Source organism: Hyperolius riggenbachi, chromosome 10, assembly GCF_040937935.1.
Source record: "Hyperolius riggenbachi isolate aHypRig1 chromosome 10, aHypRig1.pri, whole genome shotgun sequence".
NCBI lineage: Eukaryota > Metazoa > Chordata > Amphibia > Anura > Hyperoliidae > Hyperolius > Hyperolius riggenbachi.
Window position 1 is genome coordinate 292,504,755 of NC_090655.1, and position 16,920 is coordinate 292,521,674.

A 16,920-nucleotide genomic window follows, 5' to 3' on the forward strand; every position below is an offset into this window, starting at 1 on the left:
AGTCTTCTTTTGAAAGTCCAGTGCTTGAGACCATTGCTCGTGATGATTCTCTGCCCGGTCCTGGTTTTGGTTTCCTCGTGTCGGACTCTGAGGTTGGCAGTTCCCCAACATGTCCTGAGGTTTCTCCTGTGCTGGTGTACCCCAATGTGCTCTGTGACCCAGAAAGCCCAAGTGTGCCTCGGTTACCAGCGTACTCAGATGCTTCCTCGGTGGAGACATGCTCTGATTTAGCCTGCCTGCTTGCATGCCCAGAAGTGGTCCCTGAAAGTCTTGATCTTGATGGGTGTCCTCGTAATTCTGAATCCGGAATTGTCATTGGTTCCATGGGGGTTCTTGGTAATTCTCCATGTGAGCCTGGTGATTGTTCTACCCTCTTGGGATCTCTGTGGAGCTTCAAAAGGTTCTGGGAGATTCCGGGAGAAATTTTGCTTGGTCCCCTGGATAAGATCAACGGTGGCTTTTGTGTTGTAAGGGACACTTCGAACAGGTATTGTGGCAGGTTTGGTATTTTCGGACGCTCCGTGGAAGGTGGTGGGTATTGTCTGGAGGGTGTCGATGGCTTCTTCTCTGGCGTTCACAGTCCTGATGGGTGTTATACTGAGACTGGTAGTACTGATGGGCATGTTTCGGTGGCTTCTGTTTCCGATGAAGTCGGTTTCGGGTGGACTGACTCTGGAATTGGACCTTGTCGGGCTGCCCCGACCTTCATGAGTCTTCAGTTTGAGTCTGTTGCTAATAGCAGTTTTGAGGGTCGTCTGGAATTCGACCCTGGAGGGGGGGTACTGTGATGATTTGCTCAGCTGCCTGTGCAGGCAGCCAGCCTTTTGACCATTGTGTAGGTTTGCATGCTGCAGGACTCTGGAAAGAAGAGCTTCTGTCAGTTTTGCAGCTTGTGCTTGCAGAGGAATTTGCATACGTTGTCATGCAAATTGCCTGGCCACATTCATTGGAGGCGTGTACTATAAGTACTATGTCTTTCCCACAATGCTTCGCTGTTCATAAGGATTTTGTCCTGTGTAACACTCCTGCCGGGAGTGTCAGCCATGCTCTTTGTTTGAAGTTCAGCTTAGAGTAATTCCTGAATCTGCGCTAGGCAGGTTTTTCCTAGTGCAGTTAGGATTGTATTATCTGTTTGTATGTTCTGTTGCCATTGTCCTGTCCCAACGGTGGTCGAGAGGAAATGGTTCTGATCTCTGTTCTTGGAGTATAGCTGGTGCAGCGGTTGCTACCAGCTATCTCTTCTGTTCTGTCTCCTGGGATCGCGCTAGCTACTTTTTGCTAGCGCTGGGGATCCTTCTGTTCTGCAACTCTGTCTCCTGGGATCGCGCTAGCCACTTTTCGCTAGCGCTGGGGATCCTTCTGTTCTGTCTCCTGGGATCGCGCTAGCCACTTTTCGCTAGCGCTGGGGATCCTATCTCTCGCTTGTCCCTGTTTTCGTGTGTCTGTCTTGTCTGCTACGCTTGCTGGAGGCTCGGTGAGGTAACCGTTAAGCAAGCGTACGCGTCCTCTGTTTCATGTTTGTCTGTTAATGGTTAGTTAGGCGTGCTTGTCTCTATTGTGCTTATCACGTGGAGACCGCGCATAACCGCGTGCACTGTTGTGAATGAGTGCGGTGTCCGCGGTTAGCTAGCGTTTGTTATTTTCCTTGTTATTCTCATTGTATTATTTGCTGTGCCTTTGCTACCCTCGTATTCTGTTCTGATCTGCCTTGTGTCACGTCTGGCGATCGCACCTCTCGCGATCGCGTTCCTATTTCATATCTGCTGTTGTGTGTGCGCGGTCACGGGGTGGCGACTAGATTGGCGCACACACATACAATCTGTCCCTTTGCTCGTTCTCATTCGCAATCGCCTCTCTTGCGATTGCGTTCTGCGCTTCGTACAAATTCCTGTCTGGCATTTGTGGAGGTACAGAGGATTGGTTCCTCTGCACTCCCCAGCGCCATCTGCCGACAGGAATTTTCCCTCTACGGGTGCGTAGCACCTTTTGCTGGGTTCCTGCAAATTATACGCTTGTGGAGGATTTCCGCCGTGTCAGCGCACACGTTGTGCGCTGATCACGGGGAAAGTTCCACAATCGTTACAATATATATATATATATATATATATATATATGCTCAGTGAATGATAATGGGCAAAGGGCCAAAAAGGGTTTGTTTTTTTTTCAAACACCTTACCCAGAAGGACCATCCTGATTGCCTGCCTCAGTCTCAGCCCCAGCTAATAGATCCTTGTCAACTACAAAGAAAAAATAGTAATAAACTAATTAATACTACCTAATACTGCATATATACATGAACAATAAATCCAAGCAACCTCCTATGTAATGCCACTCACCAGAATCAAAAGAATCCAATAGCAAGGCTACAATGTCTTCAGACATAGTGTCCGCACGTCTGGCATGCAGGAAAATCAGCACAGACTGACAGAAGCGGCCGGCTCATTTAAATAGCCCGCCTCCACAACGTTCAACGTCATGACGTTATTTTGGGCAAAATTTGCCAACACAAAATATGGCCGCGGCTTCCCCTGGAGTCCCAGAACCCCGCTCAAGAAGCCTGTGCATGCGTACTGCAGACTTCCACCCGCCTCTTCGCGTCATGCCGCTCCCGACGCCATCAGAGAACCCCATGTACCGGGATCCTGCAGAAATAAATCAAACACTAACCTACAGCCTGGCGAAGCAATGAGGCAAGCGACCTTGGAACCCTCTCAGCCATACTCCGATTTACAGGTATCACGGCTGCTGAAATAAAGTTTGCAGCAAGGAATTCATGGCACATTTAGTAACCATATGTAGGACAGAAGCACCTGTCCTTTGCTAAAATAAAACAATATGCCTATAAAAAAGTTTGTCAAAGATAGAAAGACAGAATATAAGAACAGAAAGAAGAAACAGTATAGGTCCTATAGTGTCTGATGACAAAAAAGAGAATGCGTTGGCAGGGTTATGACCTCTCTTATATAATCTTTTAATTGGTCCTATAGGGGTTAGAGGGGCGGAGCTAACCCATAGAGTATGCCGACATGGAGGCACCAGGGAAAATATCTATTACAGGGGGGAAGTGGGGCAATCTCCCCCCAGGACACCTTTCATTCACTGATTTAGGGCTGGTCTGGTGTCTGGTGTATTCAGGTTTGTTGTTGTAAGGCAATGTGAAACACTAGGCTAGCTGATACAAGTGCAATTAGAGGGTAGGCAAGCTGGTAAATATACACAGCATGATGCAGAGCTTGCCTGGAGGGTCTGTGGGCAAACATCTGTCTGGTCTCCCCTATGTTATAGTGACTGCATGTGCTGATAAGGTGTTAAACAAATATAAAAGTTTTTGACAGTCCCTTTCTGACTTGTGTGAGAGACTGGCAGGGACAGGAGTCCTATTACAGGCAAGTAGCCTCTGTGTGATGTGGGACTGCAATACAGATAAGCTCTCTGCTCCATCTCAGGCTATTCTCAGTCTCTCTCCACTCCTCCTCTTACTGGGCTAATGCACACCAAAATCGCAATAGCAATCGCTAGCAATTTGTGAGTGCGATTTTTTGAAGCGATTTTCAGAGCGATTTTTGAATTACTTGCTCCAAAAAATGCTTCATGCAGTGTGTTTGTGATTTTGAAAAAAATCACAACTCTGCAGTGGGAACACCCTCATAGGGTAACATTAGCCAAGCGCTTTTCAAATCGTTCTTGGTGTGCACCAGCCCTCCCTCATTCACCTTTGTTTCCCTCTTCCCCTAGTGCTGGCTGGCTGTGTCTTCTTGTCATACAGGAAAGCTAAATAAAAGTTCAATCCTGGTGAGGCAAATACCTTCTTCCCTCTTTTTCAGCTCTTCTCTCCTCACCATTTCTCCCCTTCTCTGCATAAGGGCTCAGACACACTATGAGCACTCTTTTGAGTGATTTGATTGCGATTTTACCATGATTTTAATGTAAGTCAGTTTGAGCGTTTTTAACTGGTTCTCGTTTCACGGTTTTTACACCTTAAAGTTCCTGACATTGTTTACACTTTAGCTGTGTCGTTTTGATACAGCTGTAACTTTTTAATTATCTATGCCATCTTAGTGATACACCTCTTGTTTTTTTTCAGTACAATCTAGGCTTTCTTTGGGTAATATTTTTCTCCCAAAACTATTTTGTTTTATAGTCCATTTATGGGGAAAAATTAGGCGGAAATGAAGAAAACAAACGTTTTATCATTTTTTACCCTTCCTAATTTTCACATCTCACATCCCACAGTTATAAAACATTTACAAATAAATTATTTCGTCCTTCCGGATTAAAACGATACCCCACATGCCACATTTTACTTCTAGCTGAGCATGTGGCGGACCGTTATCCCCAATCTACGCGTCTGTGGCGATCAAATGCGTTTGCTAGGGCGACAGTTCAGGGGGCATAGAGCTGTACAGATGCATCACTAGGCAATGGCTGAGCGTTACATCTGTAGAGCATTGGGGCCTGAAACTTTCACCCTAGTGATTGCATCCGATCGCTACTGGCAGCAGTCATTGAACGTTTTTAAACAGGCAAAGGTATTGCAGGGGTTAATAATGGGTTAATAGGCTAAGTATGGGTTAAAAATTAATGGGGAATTTAAAAAAAAAATACTTTTTATTTTATTGGGACTGTCACTTTAAATTTTTTTTGTTTACTTTTACAACTTTCTTTCCCCCCCTAACTTTATTGAATGATTGTTGCTAGCTAACAGCAACAATCATTCACTTTACCATTCACGTAACTGTGCACGAGCGTGCCCGGTCACGGCCAACACCCACCCAGGTATAACTGCTTTGATAAGGCACCTGAGCTCCAAACACAAACGACAATGGGAGCAACACGAGGATAAGCAGCACACAAAAGTCAAAGCCCCCTTCCTCCTGGTCCAGCTTCTTCAGCCACGTCACCCTCTGCTGCCCTTGTCCCTTCGCTGACACCCTCCACTCCGCCTCTCACCTTGACCATTTCCTGCTCGTCTGACCACAGTCAGGTTTCTGTGAAGGACATTTGTGAGTGTAAGAAACCGATGTCTCAGAGTCACCCCCTTGCCTGGCGTCTGACAGCGGCCTTGTTGGAACTGTTAGCCCGCCAGCTGTTACCATACAAGCTGGTGGACTCTGAGGCCTTGCAATTGGGACACCGCAGTGGAAGGTACCCGGCAGAAACTTTTTCTCAAAAAAGGCAATCCTCAACCTGTACTGTAATGTGCAGAACCAAGTCACTGCATCTCTGGTTGGGGCAAGTGTCCCTATGACCACTGATACCTGGTCTGCAAAGCACGGTCAGGGCAGGTATATCACTTATATGGCACTTTGGGTAAGCCTGCTGATGGCTGGGAAGCATGGAATGTGTGGCTCTGCAGTGGAGTTGGTGACACTGCCATGAATTGCATGCAGGCCTGCTGCCACCTCCTCCTCTCCTCCTCCATCCTCTTCACATTCGTCCTCGGCTGAGTACTCCTCTACTGCTGCTGCCACCTCCTCCTCTCCTCCTGCTCTCCTCCTCCATCCTCTTCACATTCGTCCTCAGCTGAGTACTCCTCTACTACAACTGCACACCCCCAGCTCCCCAGGGCCTATTCCACATCCCGGTTAGGATGGTGTAATGCCTCATCGGCAGCACGGTGGCGTAGTGGTTAGCGCTCTCACCTTGAAGCGCTGGGTACCAGGTTCAAATCCCAGCCAGGTCAACATCTGCAAGGAGTTTGTATGTTCTCCCCGTGTCTGCGTGGTTTTCCTCCGGGCACTCCAGTTTCCTCCCGCATCCCAAAAACATACAGATAAGTTAATTGGTTCCCCCCTACATTGGCCCTAGACTATGATACATACATACTGTATAATAAAGAAAAGAGCTTCTGTCAGGAGGAATAGAAGTAAACAGCAACCAGTTCAATAAGAACAATAACTTTATTGGGGTCATCAATTTTTTTTTAAAACACTTAAAACTCCTGTGGCAACAGGGGGGTCCCAAAAATATATCACACTCAATAATAGAGTGACCTCTCAGATAGGTTATACATACATGATTATAACAAATGAACAACAGGTACACTAACAAGAAATGAATAGCTAAATGACTGCACAATAAAGGTCCATATAAAGCGTGGTTGAGCTCTATACACAAATGCTCTAGGCTGTTACACTGTCAGCTGCCAATGAAGACCTCTAATGAATAAACAATGAGCGAGTAGCTAGACAGACCAGCGCTCCGCAGCGTGCAGCTAAACAGTAGAGAGTAATGAAAGTCGCATAATTACCTGCTGTAAACTAGTGGACTGGTATGGGAAGGCCCACGTCGCCCCTCCTCCACGCGTATCGTGGCTCCCCGCTTTCTCAAGAGGTGACCAATAACCGAAACGATGCCCTATTTATATGAAATACCGCGTGCCTGCTCTAGTGTGCTCGGTCCCTAACTAATGAGGTCATGCGTGGCCACGCATGAACGTGATGACGCTGGTCGCACAGGCAGAGCGATCAGTCGTCCCACGTAATACAACTGAACCTATGAACAGGCGCAAGTTAGGATGAAGTACATGGTGCGCTGGCTGCTAGATTATAAAGCAAAAAATACATTTCAAGTTAAAACATTAAAAAAAAAAAAAACACATCAAGAACATTATATGGAAAAAATTATGCACATAAACAATTATAAATAAAGATATACAAAAACATGACACAAAAATTCATAACTCAACATGGCAATATGAGCGAGCCCTGCATGGACCCATGCCATAGAGTGACATCTAGTGGTGAAAGATAAGAAGACGCTTAAGTGAATAAATGTAAAGAATATATGTATAAGAAATGTAAAAAAGGAAGAAGAAAAATGTGTAGGTCAGGTACATTGGCAAAGATACTGTTTAAAATATGCCTCTACCAAAAAGTGGGATACAACATAGTGATTATATTTCATTTATATGTGAGCACAAAAGCATTACTAAGAACCCAATGCATGAGTATGTTTGCTTTACAATCTAGCAGCCAGCGCTCCATGTACTTCATCCTAACTTGCGCCTGCTCATAGGTTCAGTTGTATTACGTGGGACGACTGATCGCTCTGCTAGTGTTGTCCGGATCATGAACGATTCGGATCTTTGATCCGAATCTCTTTTGTGAGTCGAATCATCTGGATCATTAAAATGAATGATTCGGTTCACAGGGGGGGTGGAGCCAGTTGCGGCACGCCCCCCTCTCAGCGGGCAGCGGGGTCCTGGAAGCAGAGCAGAGATGGATCGCTCTGTTGGAGGGGAGGCAGCCTTGCAGGGACAGGTAGATGGGAGAGAGGGGACATGGGTGCCACTGCCAGATATGTGTAGAGCACACATAATGGCTATAACGTGCTGCTCATTATAGGCTGTCTGTTCCGTAGTTGTGCACAGTGATCACATGGGAAACTTTTGGCTCAGAAGCACAGCTCAGTAACTTTGCAGACAGCGTGCTGGGCTAGAATGACAGGGCAGGCACTGTGATTGCAGGGCAATAAGATCTTCCTGCACTCTCCTCTAAACAGCTGCACTTCACTTCTCCGCTACCTATACTGGGGGCACCTATACCTGCTACCTATACTGGGGGCACCTATAACTGGCTACCTATACTGGGGCACCTATACCTGCTACCTATACTGAGGGCACCTATAACTAGCTACCTATACTGGGGGCACCTATACCTGCTACCTATACTGGGGCACCTATAACTGGCTACCTATACTGGGGGCACCAATACCTGGCTAACTATACTGGGGGCACCTATACCAGGCTACCTATACTGGGGGCACCTATACCTGCTACCTATACTGGGGGCACCTATAACTGGCTACCTATACTGGGGGCACCTATACCTGCTACCTATACTGGGGGCATCTGTACCTGGCTACCTATACTGGGGGCATCTATACCTGCTACCGATACTGGGGGCACCTATACCTGCTACCTATACTGGGGCACCTTTACCTGCTACCTATACTGGGGGCACCTATACCTGCTACCTATAGTGGGGGCATCTATACCTAGCTACCTATACTGGGGGCACCTATACCTGGCTACCTATACTGGGGGCACCTATACCTGCTACCTATTCTGGGGGCATCTATACCTGCTACCTATACTGGGGGTACCTATACCTCCTACCTATACTGGGGCACCTATACCTGCTACCTATACTGGGGGCATCTATACCTGGCTACCTATACTGGGGGCACCTATACCTGGCTACCTATACTGGGGGCACCTATACCTGCTACCTATACTGGGGGTACCTATACCTGCTACCTATAGTGGGGGCATCTATACCTGGCTACCTATACTGGGGGCACCTATACCTGGCTACCTATACTGGGGGCACCTATACCTGCTACATATACTGGGGGCACCTATAACTGGCTACCTATACTGGGGGCACCTATACCTGCTACCTATACTGGGGGCATCTGTACCTGGCTACCTATACTGGGGGCATCTATACCTGCTACCGATACTGGGGGCACCTATACCTGCTATCTATACTGGGGGCACCTATACCTGCTACCTATACTGGGGGCATCTATACCTGTCTACCTATACTGGGGGCACCTATACCTGGCTACCTATACTGGGGGCATCTATACTGTGCTACCTAAACTTAGGAGCATCTATACCTGGCTTACCTATACTGGGGGCACCTATACCTGGCTACCTATACTGGGGCACCTGTACCTGCTACCTATACTGGCTGCACCTACACCTGCTACCTATACTGGGGGCACCTATACCTGCTACCTATAGTGGGGGCATCTATACCTGGCTACATATACTGGGGGCACCTATACCTGGCTACCTATACTGGGGGCACCTATACCTGCTACCTATACTGGGGGCACCTATACCTGCTACCTATACTGGGGGCACCTATACCTGCTACCTATACTGGGGGCATCTATACCTGGCTACCTATACTGGGGGCATCTATACTGTGCTACCTAAACTTGGGAGCACCTATACCTGCTACCTATACTGGGAGCACCTATACCTGGCTACCTATACTGTGGGCACCTATAACTGGCTACCTATACTGGGGGCACCTATACCTGGCTACCTATACTGGGGCACCTTTACCTGCTACCTATACTTGGGGCACCTATACCTGCTACTTATACTGGGGCACCTGTACCTGCTACCTAGGCTGGGGGCACCTATACCTGCTACGTATACTTGGGGCATCTATACCTGCTACCTATACTGTGGGCACCTATAACTGACTACCTATACTGGGGGCACCTGTACCTGGCTAACCTATACTGGCACCTATACCTATACGGGCACCTATACCTGGCTACCTATACTGGGGCACCTATACCAGGCTACCTATACTGGGGCACCTATACCTGCTACCTATACTGGGGCATCTATACCTGCTGCCTATGCTGGGGCAACTATACCTGCTACCTATACTGGGGCACCTGTACCTGCTACCTATACTGGGGCAACTGTACCTGCTACCTATACTGGGGCACCTATACCTGCTACCTATACTGGGGGCATCTATACCTGGCTACCTATACTGGGGGCATCTATACTGTGCTACCTAAACTTGGGAGCATCTATACCTGCTACCTATACTGGGAGCACCTATACCTGGCTACCTATACTGTGGGCACCTATAACTGGCTACCTATACTGGGGGCACCTATACCTGGCTACCTATACTGGGGCACCTTTACCTGCTACCTATACTTGGGGCACCTATACCTGCTACTTATACTGGGGCACCTGTACCTGCTACCTAGGCTGGGGGCACCTATACCTGCTACGTATACTTGGGGCATCTATACCTGCTACCTATACTGTGGGCACCTATAACTGGCTACTTATACTGGGGGCACCTGTACCTGGCTAACCTATACTGGGTTCACCTATACCTGCTACCTATACTGGGGCATCTATACCTGCTGCCTATGCTGGGGCAACTGTACCTGCTACCTATACTGGGGCACCTGTACCTGCTACCTATACTGGGGCACCTGTACCTGCTACCTATACTGGGGCACCTATACCTGCTACCTATACTGGGGGCATCTATACTTGGCTACCTATACTGGGGGCATCTATACTGTGCTACCTAAACTTGGGAGCATCTATACCTGCTACCTATACTGGGGGCATCTATACCTGGCTACCTATACTGAGGGCACCTAATCCTGCTACCTATACTGGGGCACCTTTACCTGCTACCTATACTTGGGGCACCTATAACTGGCTACCTATACTGGGGGCACCTATACCTGCTACTTATACTGGGGCACCTGTACCTGCTACCTAGGCTGGGGGCACCTATACCTGCTACGTATACTTGGGGCATCTATACCTGCTACCTATACTGTGGGCACCTATAACTGGCTACCTATACTGGGGGCACCTATACCTGCTACCTATACTGGGGCACCTGTACCTGCTACCTATACTGGGGCACCTGTACCTGCTACCTATACTGGGGGCACCTATACCTGCTACCTATACTGGGGGCATCTATACCTGCTAACTATACTGGGGCACCTATACCTGCTACCTATGCTGGGGCACCTATACCTGCTACCTATACTGGGGGCACCTATAACTGGCTACCTATACTGGGGCACCTTTACCTGCTACCTATACTGGGGGCACCTATACCTGGCTACCTATACTGGGGCACCTGTACCTGCTACTTAGGCTGGGGGCGCCGATACCTTCTACCTATACTGGGGGCATCTATACCTGCTACCTATACTGGGGGCACCTATACCTGCTACCTATACTGGGGCACCTATACCTGCTACCTATACTGGGGGAATTTATACCTTGCTACCTATACTGGGGGCACCTATACCTGCTACCTATACTGGGGGCATCTATACTGTGCTACCTATACTGGGGGCATCTATACTTGGCTACCTATACTGCGGGCACCTATACCTGCTACCTATGCTGCGGGCACCTATACCTGGCTACCTATACTGGGGGCACCTATACCTGGCTACCTATACTGGGGGCACCTATACCTGGCTACCTATACTGGGGGCACCTATACCTGGCTAACCTATACTGGGGGCACCTATACCTGGCTAACCTATACTGCGGGCACCTATACCTGGCTACCTATACTGGGGCACCTATGCCTGGCTACCTATACTGGGGGCATCTATACCTGCTACCTATACTGTGGGCACCTATAACTGGCTACCTATACTGTGGGCACCTATAACTGGCTACCTATACTGGGGGCACCTATACCTGGCTTTCTATACTGGTGCACCTATACCTACTACCTATACTGGGGCACCTTTACCTGCTACCTATACTGGCAGTATCTATACCTGCTACCTATACTGGGGGACCCTATACCTGCTACCTATACTGGGGGCACCTGTACCTGCTACCTATACTAGCTGAACCTATACCTGCTACCTATACTGGGGGCACCTATACCTGCTACATATACTTGGGGCACCTATACCTGCTACCTACACTGGGGGGCATCTATACCTGCTACCTATACTGGCTGCACCTACACCTGCTACCTATACTGGGGGCACCTATACCTTGCTACCTATACTGGGGGCACCTATACCTGCTACCTATACTGGGGGCACCTATACCTGCTACCTATACTGGGGGCACCTATACCTGGCTACCTATACTGGGGGCACCTATACCTGGCTACCTATACTGGGGGCACCTATACCTGGCTACCTATACTGGGGGCACCTATACCTGGCTACCTATACTGGGGCACCTGTACCTGCTACCTATACTGGCTGCACCTACACCTGCTACCTATACTGGGGGCACCTATACCTTGCTACCTATACTGGGGGCACCTATACCTGCTACCTATACTGGGGCACCTATACCTGGCTACCTGTACTGGGGGCACCTATACCTGGCTACCTATACTGGGGGCACCTATACCTGGCTACCTATACTGGGGCAACTATACTGGCTACCTATACTGGGGGCACCTATACCTTGCTACCTATACTGGGGGCACCTATAACTGGCTACCTATACTGGAGGCACCTACACCTGCTACCTATACTGGGGGCACCTATACCTGGCTACCTATACTGGCTGCAGCTATATCTGGCTACCTGTAGTGCTGGGACCTATACCTGGATACCTATACTGGGGCACCTATACCTGGCTACCTATACTGGGGGCACCTATACCTGGCTACCTATACTGGGGGCACCTATACCTGGCTAACCTATACTGGGGGCATCTATACCGGGCTACCTATACTGGGGGCACCTATACCTGGCTACCTATACTGGCTGCAGCTATATCTGGCTACCTGTAGTGCTGGGACCTATACCTGCTACCTATACTGGGGCACCTATACCTGGCTACCTATACTGGGGGCACCTATACCTGCTACCTATACTGGGGGCACCTATACCTGGTTACCTATACTGGGGGCACCTATACCTGGCTACCTATACTGGGGGCACCTATACCTGCTACCTATATTGGGGGCACCTATACCTGGCTACCTATACTGGGAGCACCTATACCTGCTACCTATACTGGCTGCAGCTATTTCTGGCTACCTGTAGTGCTGGGACCTATACCTGGACACCTGTACCGAGGGCATCTATACGTGGCTGCCTATACATATATTTTATTGATGCATTCAGCAGAATCAGGTATTTTACAAACAATAACATTTTGTCAGTAAATGTAATTCTTCTTTGGGAAAAAAAAACTTAATTTTACATTATTTCACTTTTTTTTTATAACAAATTTCACTAAAAAATGTAATATCTCCAGAAAAAGTACATTTATGTCCAATTTCATGTAGATTTTGCAAATGAGTGCAAAATGTCTAAAAACTACGTAGCAATAGATGTTTGCGTTTAGAACAAATCAGCTGGCAGGGAAAGAGTTAATGTTTTACAAGCCAATGCAGTGAGCAACATGAAAGAGTCCTCAGGATTCTGGGTAAATAGGCTGCCGTGTCATCTGTCTCACCAGTGTGAGAGCTCATGTATGATAAGGTCTGATCTCTGTACAAAGCATTTCCCACACTCAGCACATGGATAGGGCTTCTCTCCAGTGTGAGATCTCTCATGTATGACAAGGTCTGATCTCTGTACAAAACATTTCCCACACTCAGCACACGAATAGGGCTTCTCACCTGTGTGAGTTTTCTTGTGACTGACAAGCTGTGATTTCCGTGCAAAACATTTCCCACACTCAGAACAAGAATATGGCTTCTCTCCAGTGTGAGTTCTCTTGTGACTAATAAGATTTCCTTTTCCTGCAAAACATTTCCCACACTCAGAACATGAATAGGGCTTCTCTTTGGTGTGGCATCTCTTATGTATGATGAGCTGTGATTTCTGTACAAAACGTTTCCCACACTCAGCACATGAATAGGGCTTCTGACCAGTGTGAGATTTCTCATGTGTGACAAGGGTTCCTTTCAGTTTAAAACATTTCCCACACTCAGTACATGAATAGGGCTTTTCTGCAGTGTGAGTTCTCTCATGTCTGCCAAGGTCTGATTTCAGAACAAAACATTTCCCACACTCAGCACATGAATAGGGCTTCTCCCCAGTATGTGATTTCTCATGTATGACAAGCTGTGATTTATGTACAAAACACTTCCCACACTCAGCACAAAGATAGGGCTTTTCTCCAGTGTGATGTCTCTCATGTATGATAAGTTGTGTTTTCTGTACAAAGCATTTCCCACACTCAGCACATGAATAGGGCTTCTCTCCAGTGTGAGTTCTTTTATGCATGACAAGCTTTGATTTCAGAACAAAGCATTTCCCACACTCAGAACATGAATATGGCTTCATTCCAGTGTGTGATTTCTCGTGTATGATAAGCTGTGATTTCCATCCAAAACATTTCCCACACTCAGCACATGAATAGGGCTTCTCTCCAATGTGAGATTTTTCATGTATGACAAGCTGTGATTTAAATACAAACCATTTCCCACACTCAGAACATGAATATGGCTTCATTCCACTGTGTGATTTCTCGTGTATGACAAGGTGTGATTTCCACCCAAAACATTTCCCACACTCAGCACAAGGATATGGCTTCTCTCCAGTGTGATGTCTCTCATGTATGATAAGCTGTGATTTCTGTCCAAAACATTTCCCACACTCAGCACAAGAATTGGGCTTCTCACCAGTGTGAGATTTCTCATGACTGACACGCTGGGATTTCCCCATAAAACATTTCCCACACATAGAACATGAATAAGACCCTCCAGCAGGGGGAGAGCTGTGCTGGGTATGAGGCCCCTCAGGGTTAGACAGGTGAGGGGAGTCCAGAGGAATATTTGGGGTCACCAGGATATCTGCAGGAGACTCTTGTCCAGTGACATCATCATCCGTTGTACAGTCTGTGGATACAGAGAGACGAGTCTCTGAGAGGTTCCTGATGCCGGGACTCCGCGCTGCAAATAGAGAAACATCATCACTTCCTGTTAGAGAATTCTGAGGGGAGGAGCAATTATCATTAGGGAGGGTCAGTGAGCTGCTGAGAATTCCAAGTTGGTGCAAAGGTTATGCAGATAGAAAATGGACCAAATGTAGCAGTTGCATAAATTTACATATAATTTGCTCCATCTTAGAGTTATGGGCATGTCACTGACCATCACCAGTGAGCCTGACATAGAACTGCAGAAGGTTGTGCTCATTACAGGCAGCCAATCACAGGGCAATACCTTTGCCTTGCCTGAATATTAAATGTTACTATAAATTAAGCCAATCAAATGAATTTCCTGACAAATCTCCTTATTTGCATTATATCTGCATACAGTGATCGGCCTGGAGTGGGCTGGAGGAAGCCCCAGGGATGTATACAGTGATCGGCCTGGAGTGGGCTGGAGGAAGCCCCAGGTAAGTATACAGTGATCAGCCTGGAGGCGGTTGGAGGAAGCTCCAGGTAAGTATACAGTGATCAGCCTGGAGGGGGTTGGAGGAAGCCCCGGGTATGTATACAGTGATCAGCCTGGAGTGGACTGGAGGAAGCCCCAGGTAAGTATACAGTGATCAGCCTGGAGGGGGTTGGAGGAAGTCCCGGGTATGTATACAGTGATCAGTCTGGAGGGGGCTGGAGGAAGCCCCAGGTATGTATACAGTGATCAGCCTGGAGTGGACTGGAGGAAGCCCCAGGTAAGTATACAGTGATCAGCCTGGAGGGGGTTGGAGGAAGCCCCAGGTATGTACACAGTGATCAGCCTAGAGGAGGGCTGGAGGAAGCCCCAGGTATGTATAAAGTGATCAGCCTGGAGGGGGTTGGAGGAAGCCCCGGGTATGTATACAGTGATCAGCCTGGAGTGGACTGGAGGAAGCCCCAGGTAAGTATACAGTGATCAGCCTGGAGGGGGTTGGAGGAAGTCCCGGGTATGTATACAGTGATCAGCCTGGAATGGACTGGAGGAAGCCCCAGGTAAGTATACAGTGATCAGCCTGGAGGGGGTTGGAGGAAGTCCCGGGTATGTATACAGTGATCAGCCTGGAGTGGACTGGAGGAAGCCCCAGGTAAGTATACAGTGATCAGCCTGGAGGGGGTTGGAGGAAGCCCCGGGTATGTATACAGTGATCAGCCTGGAGTGGACTGGAGGAAGCCCCAGGTAAGTATACAGTGATCAGCCTGGAGGGGGTTGGAGGAAGTCCCGGGTATGTATACAGTGATCAGTCTGGAGGGGGCTGGAGGAAGCCCCAGGTATGTATATAGTGATCAGCCTGGAGGTGGCTGGAGGAAGCCTGAGGTATGTATACAGTGATCAGCCTGGAGGGGGCCGGAGAAGCCCCAGGTATGTACACAGTGATCAGCCTAGAGGAGGGCTGGAGGAAGCCCCAGGTATGTATAAAGTGATCAGCCTGGAGGGGGCATGAGGAAGCCCCAGGTATGTATAAAGTGATCAGCCTGGAGGGGGCTGGAGGAAGCCCCAGGTATGTATACAGTGATCAGCCTGGAGGGGGCTGGAGGAAGCCTCAGGTATGTATACAGTGATCAGCCTGGAGGAGGCTGGAGGAAGCCCCAAGTATGTATACAATGATCAGCCTGGAGGGGGCTGGAGGAAGCCCCAGGTATGTACAGTGATCAGTCTGGAGGGGCCTGGAGGAAGCCCCAGGTATGTATATAGTGATCAGCCTGGAGGTGGCTGGAGGAAGCCTGAGGTATGTATACAGTGATCAGCCTGGAGGGGGCCGGAGAAGCCCCAGGTATGTACACAGTGATCAGCCTAGAGGAGGGCTGGAGGAAGCCCCAGGTATGTATAAAGTGATCAGCCTGGAGGGGGCATGAGGAAGCCCCAGGTATGTATAAAGTGATCAGCCTGGAGGGGGCTGGAGGAAGCCCCAGGTATGTATAAAGTGATCAGCCTGGAGGGGGCTGGAGTAAGCCCCAGGTATGTATACAGAGATCAGCCTGGAGGGGGCTGGAGGAAGCCCTGGATATGTATACAGTGATCAGCCTGGAGGTGGATGGAGGAAGCCCCAGGTATGTATATACTGATCAGCCTGGAGGGAGCTGGAGGAAGCCCCAGGTATGTATACAGTGATCAGCCTGGAGGGGGCTGGAGGAAGCCCCAAGTAAGTATTTAGAGATCAGCCTGGAGGAAGCTGGAGGAAGCCCCAGGTATGTATACAATGATCAGCCTGGAGGAGGCTGGAGGAAGCCCCAGGTATGTATACAGTGATGAGACTGGAGGGGGCTGGAGGAAGCCCCAGGTATGTATACAGTGATCAGCCTGGAGGGGGCTGGAGGAAGCCCCAAGTAAGTATTTAGAGATCAGCCTGGAGGAAGCTGGAGGAAGCCCCAGGTATGTATACAATGATCAGCCTGGAGGAGGCTGGAGGAAGCCCCAGGTATGTATACAGTGATGAGACTGGAGGGGGCTGGAGGAAGTCCCAGGTATGTATACAGTGATCAGCCTGGAGGGGGCTGGA

The 16,920-nt window shown here is 48.6% G+C and overlaps 1 protein-coding gene across 1 annotated transcript in view; it reads right to left on the minus strand.

The window, feature by feature from the left end:
* The window catches only part of LOC137537304 (uncharacterized), a 114,400-nt gene that overhangs the window by 37,586 nt on the left and 59,894 nt on the right, over nucleotides 1-16,920 (minus strand). Inside the window, exon 7 of the mRNA XM_068259380.1 lies at nucleotides 12,974-14,417. Coding sequence (XP_068115481.1) covers nucleotides 12,974-14,417 — 1,444 coding nt within the window. The remainder of the gene's footprint in view (nucleotides 1-12,973; nucleotides 14,418-16,920) is intronic.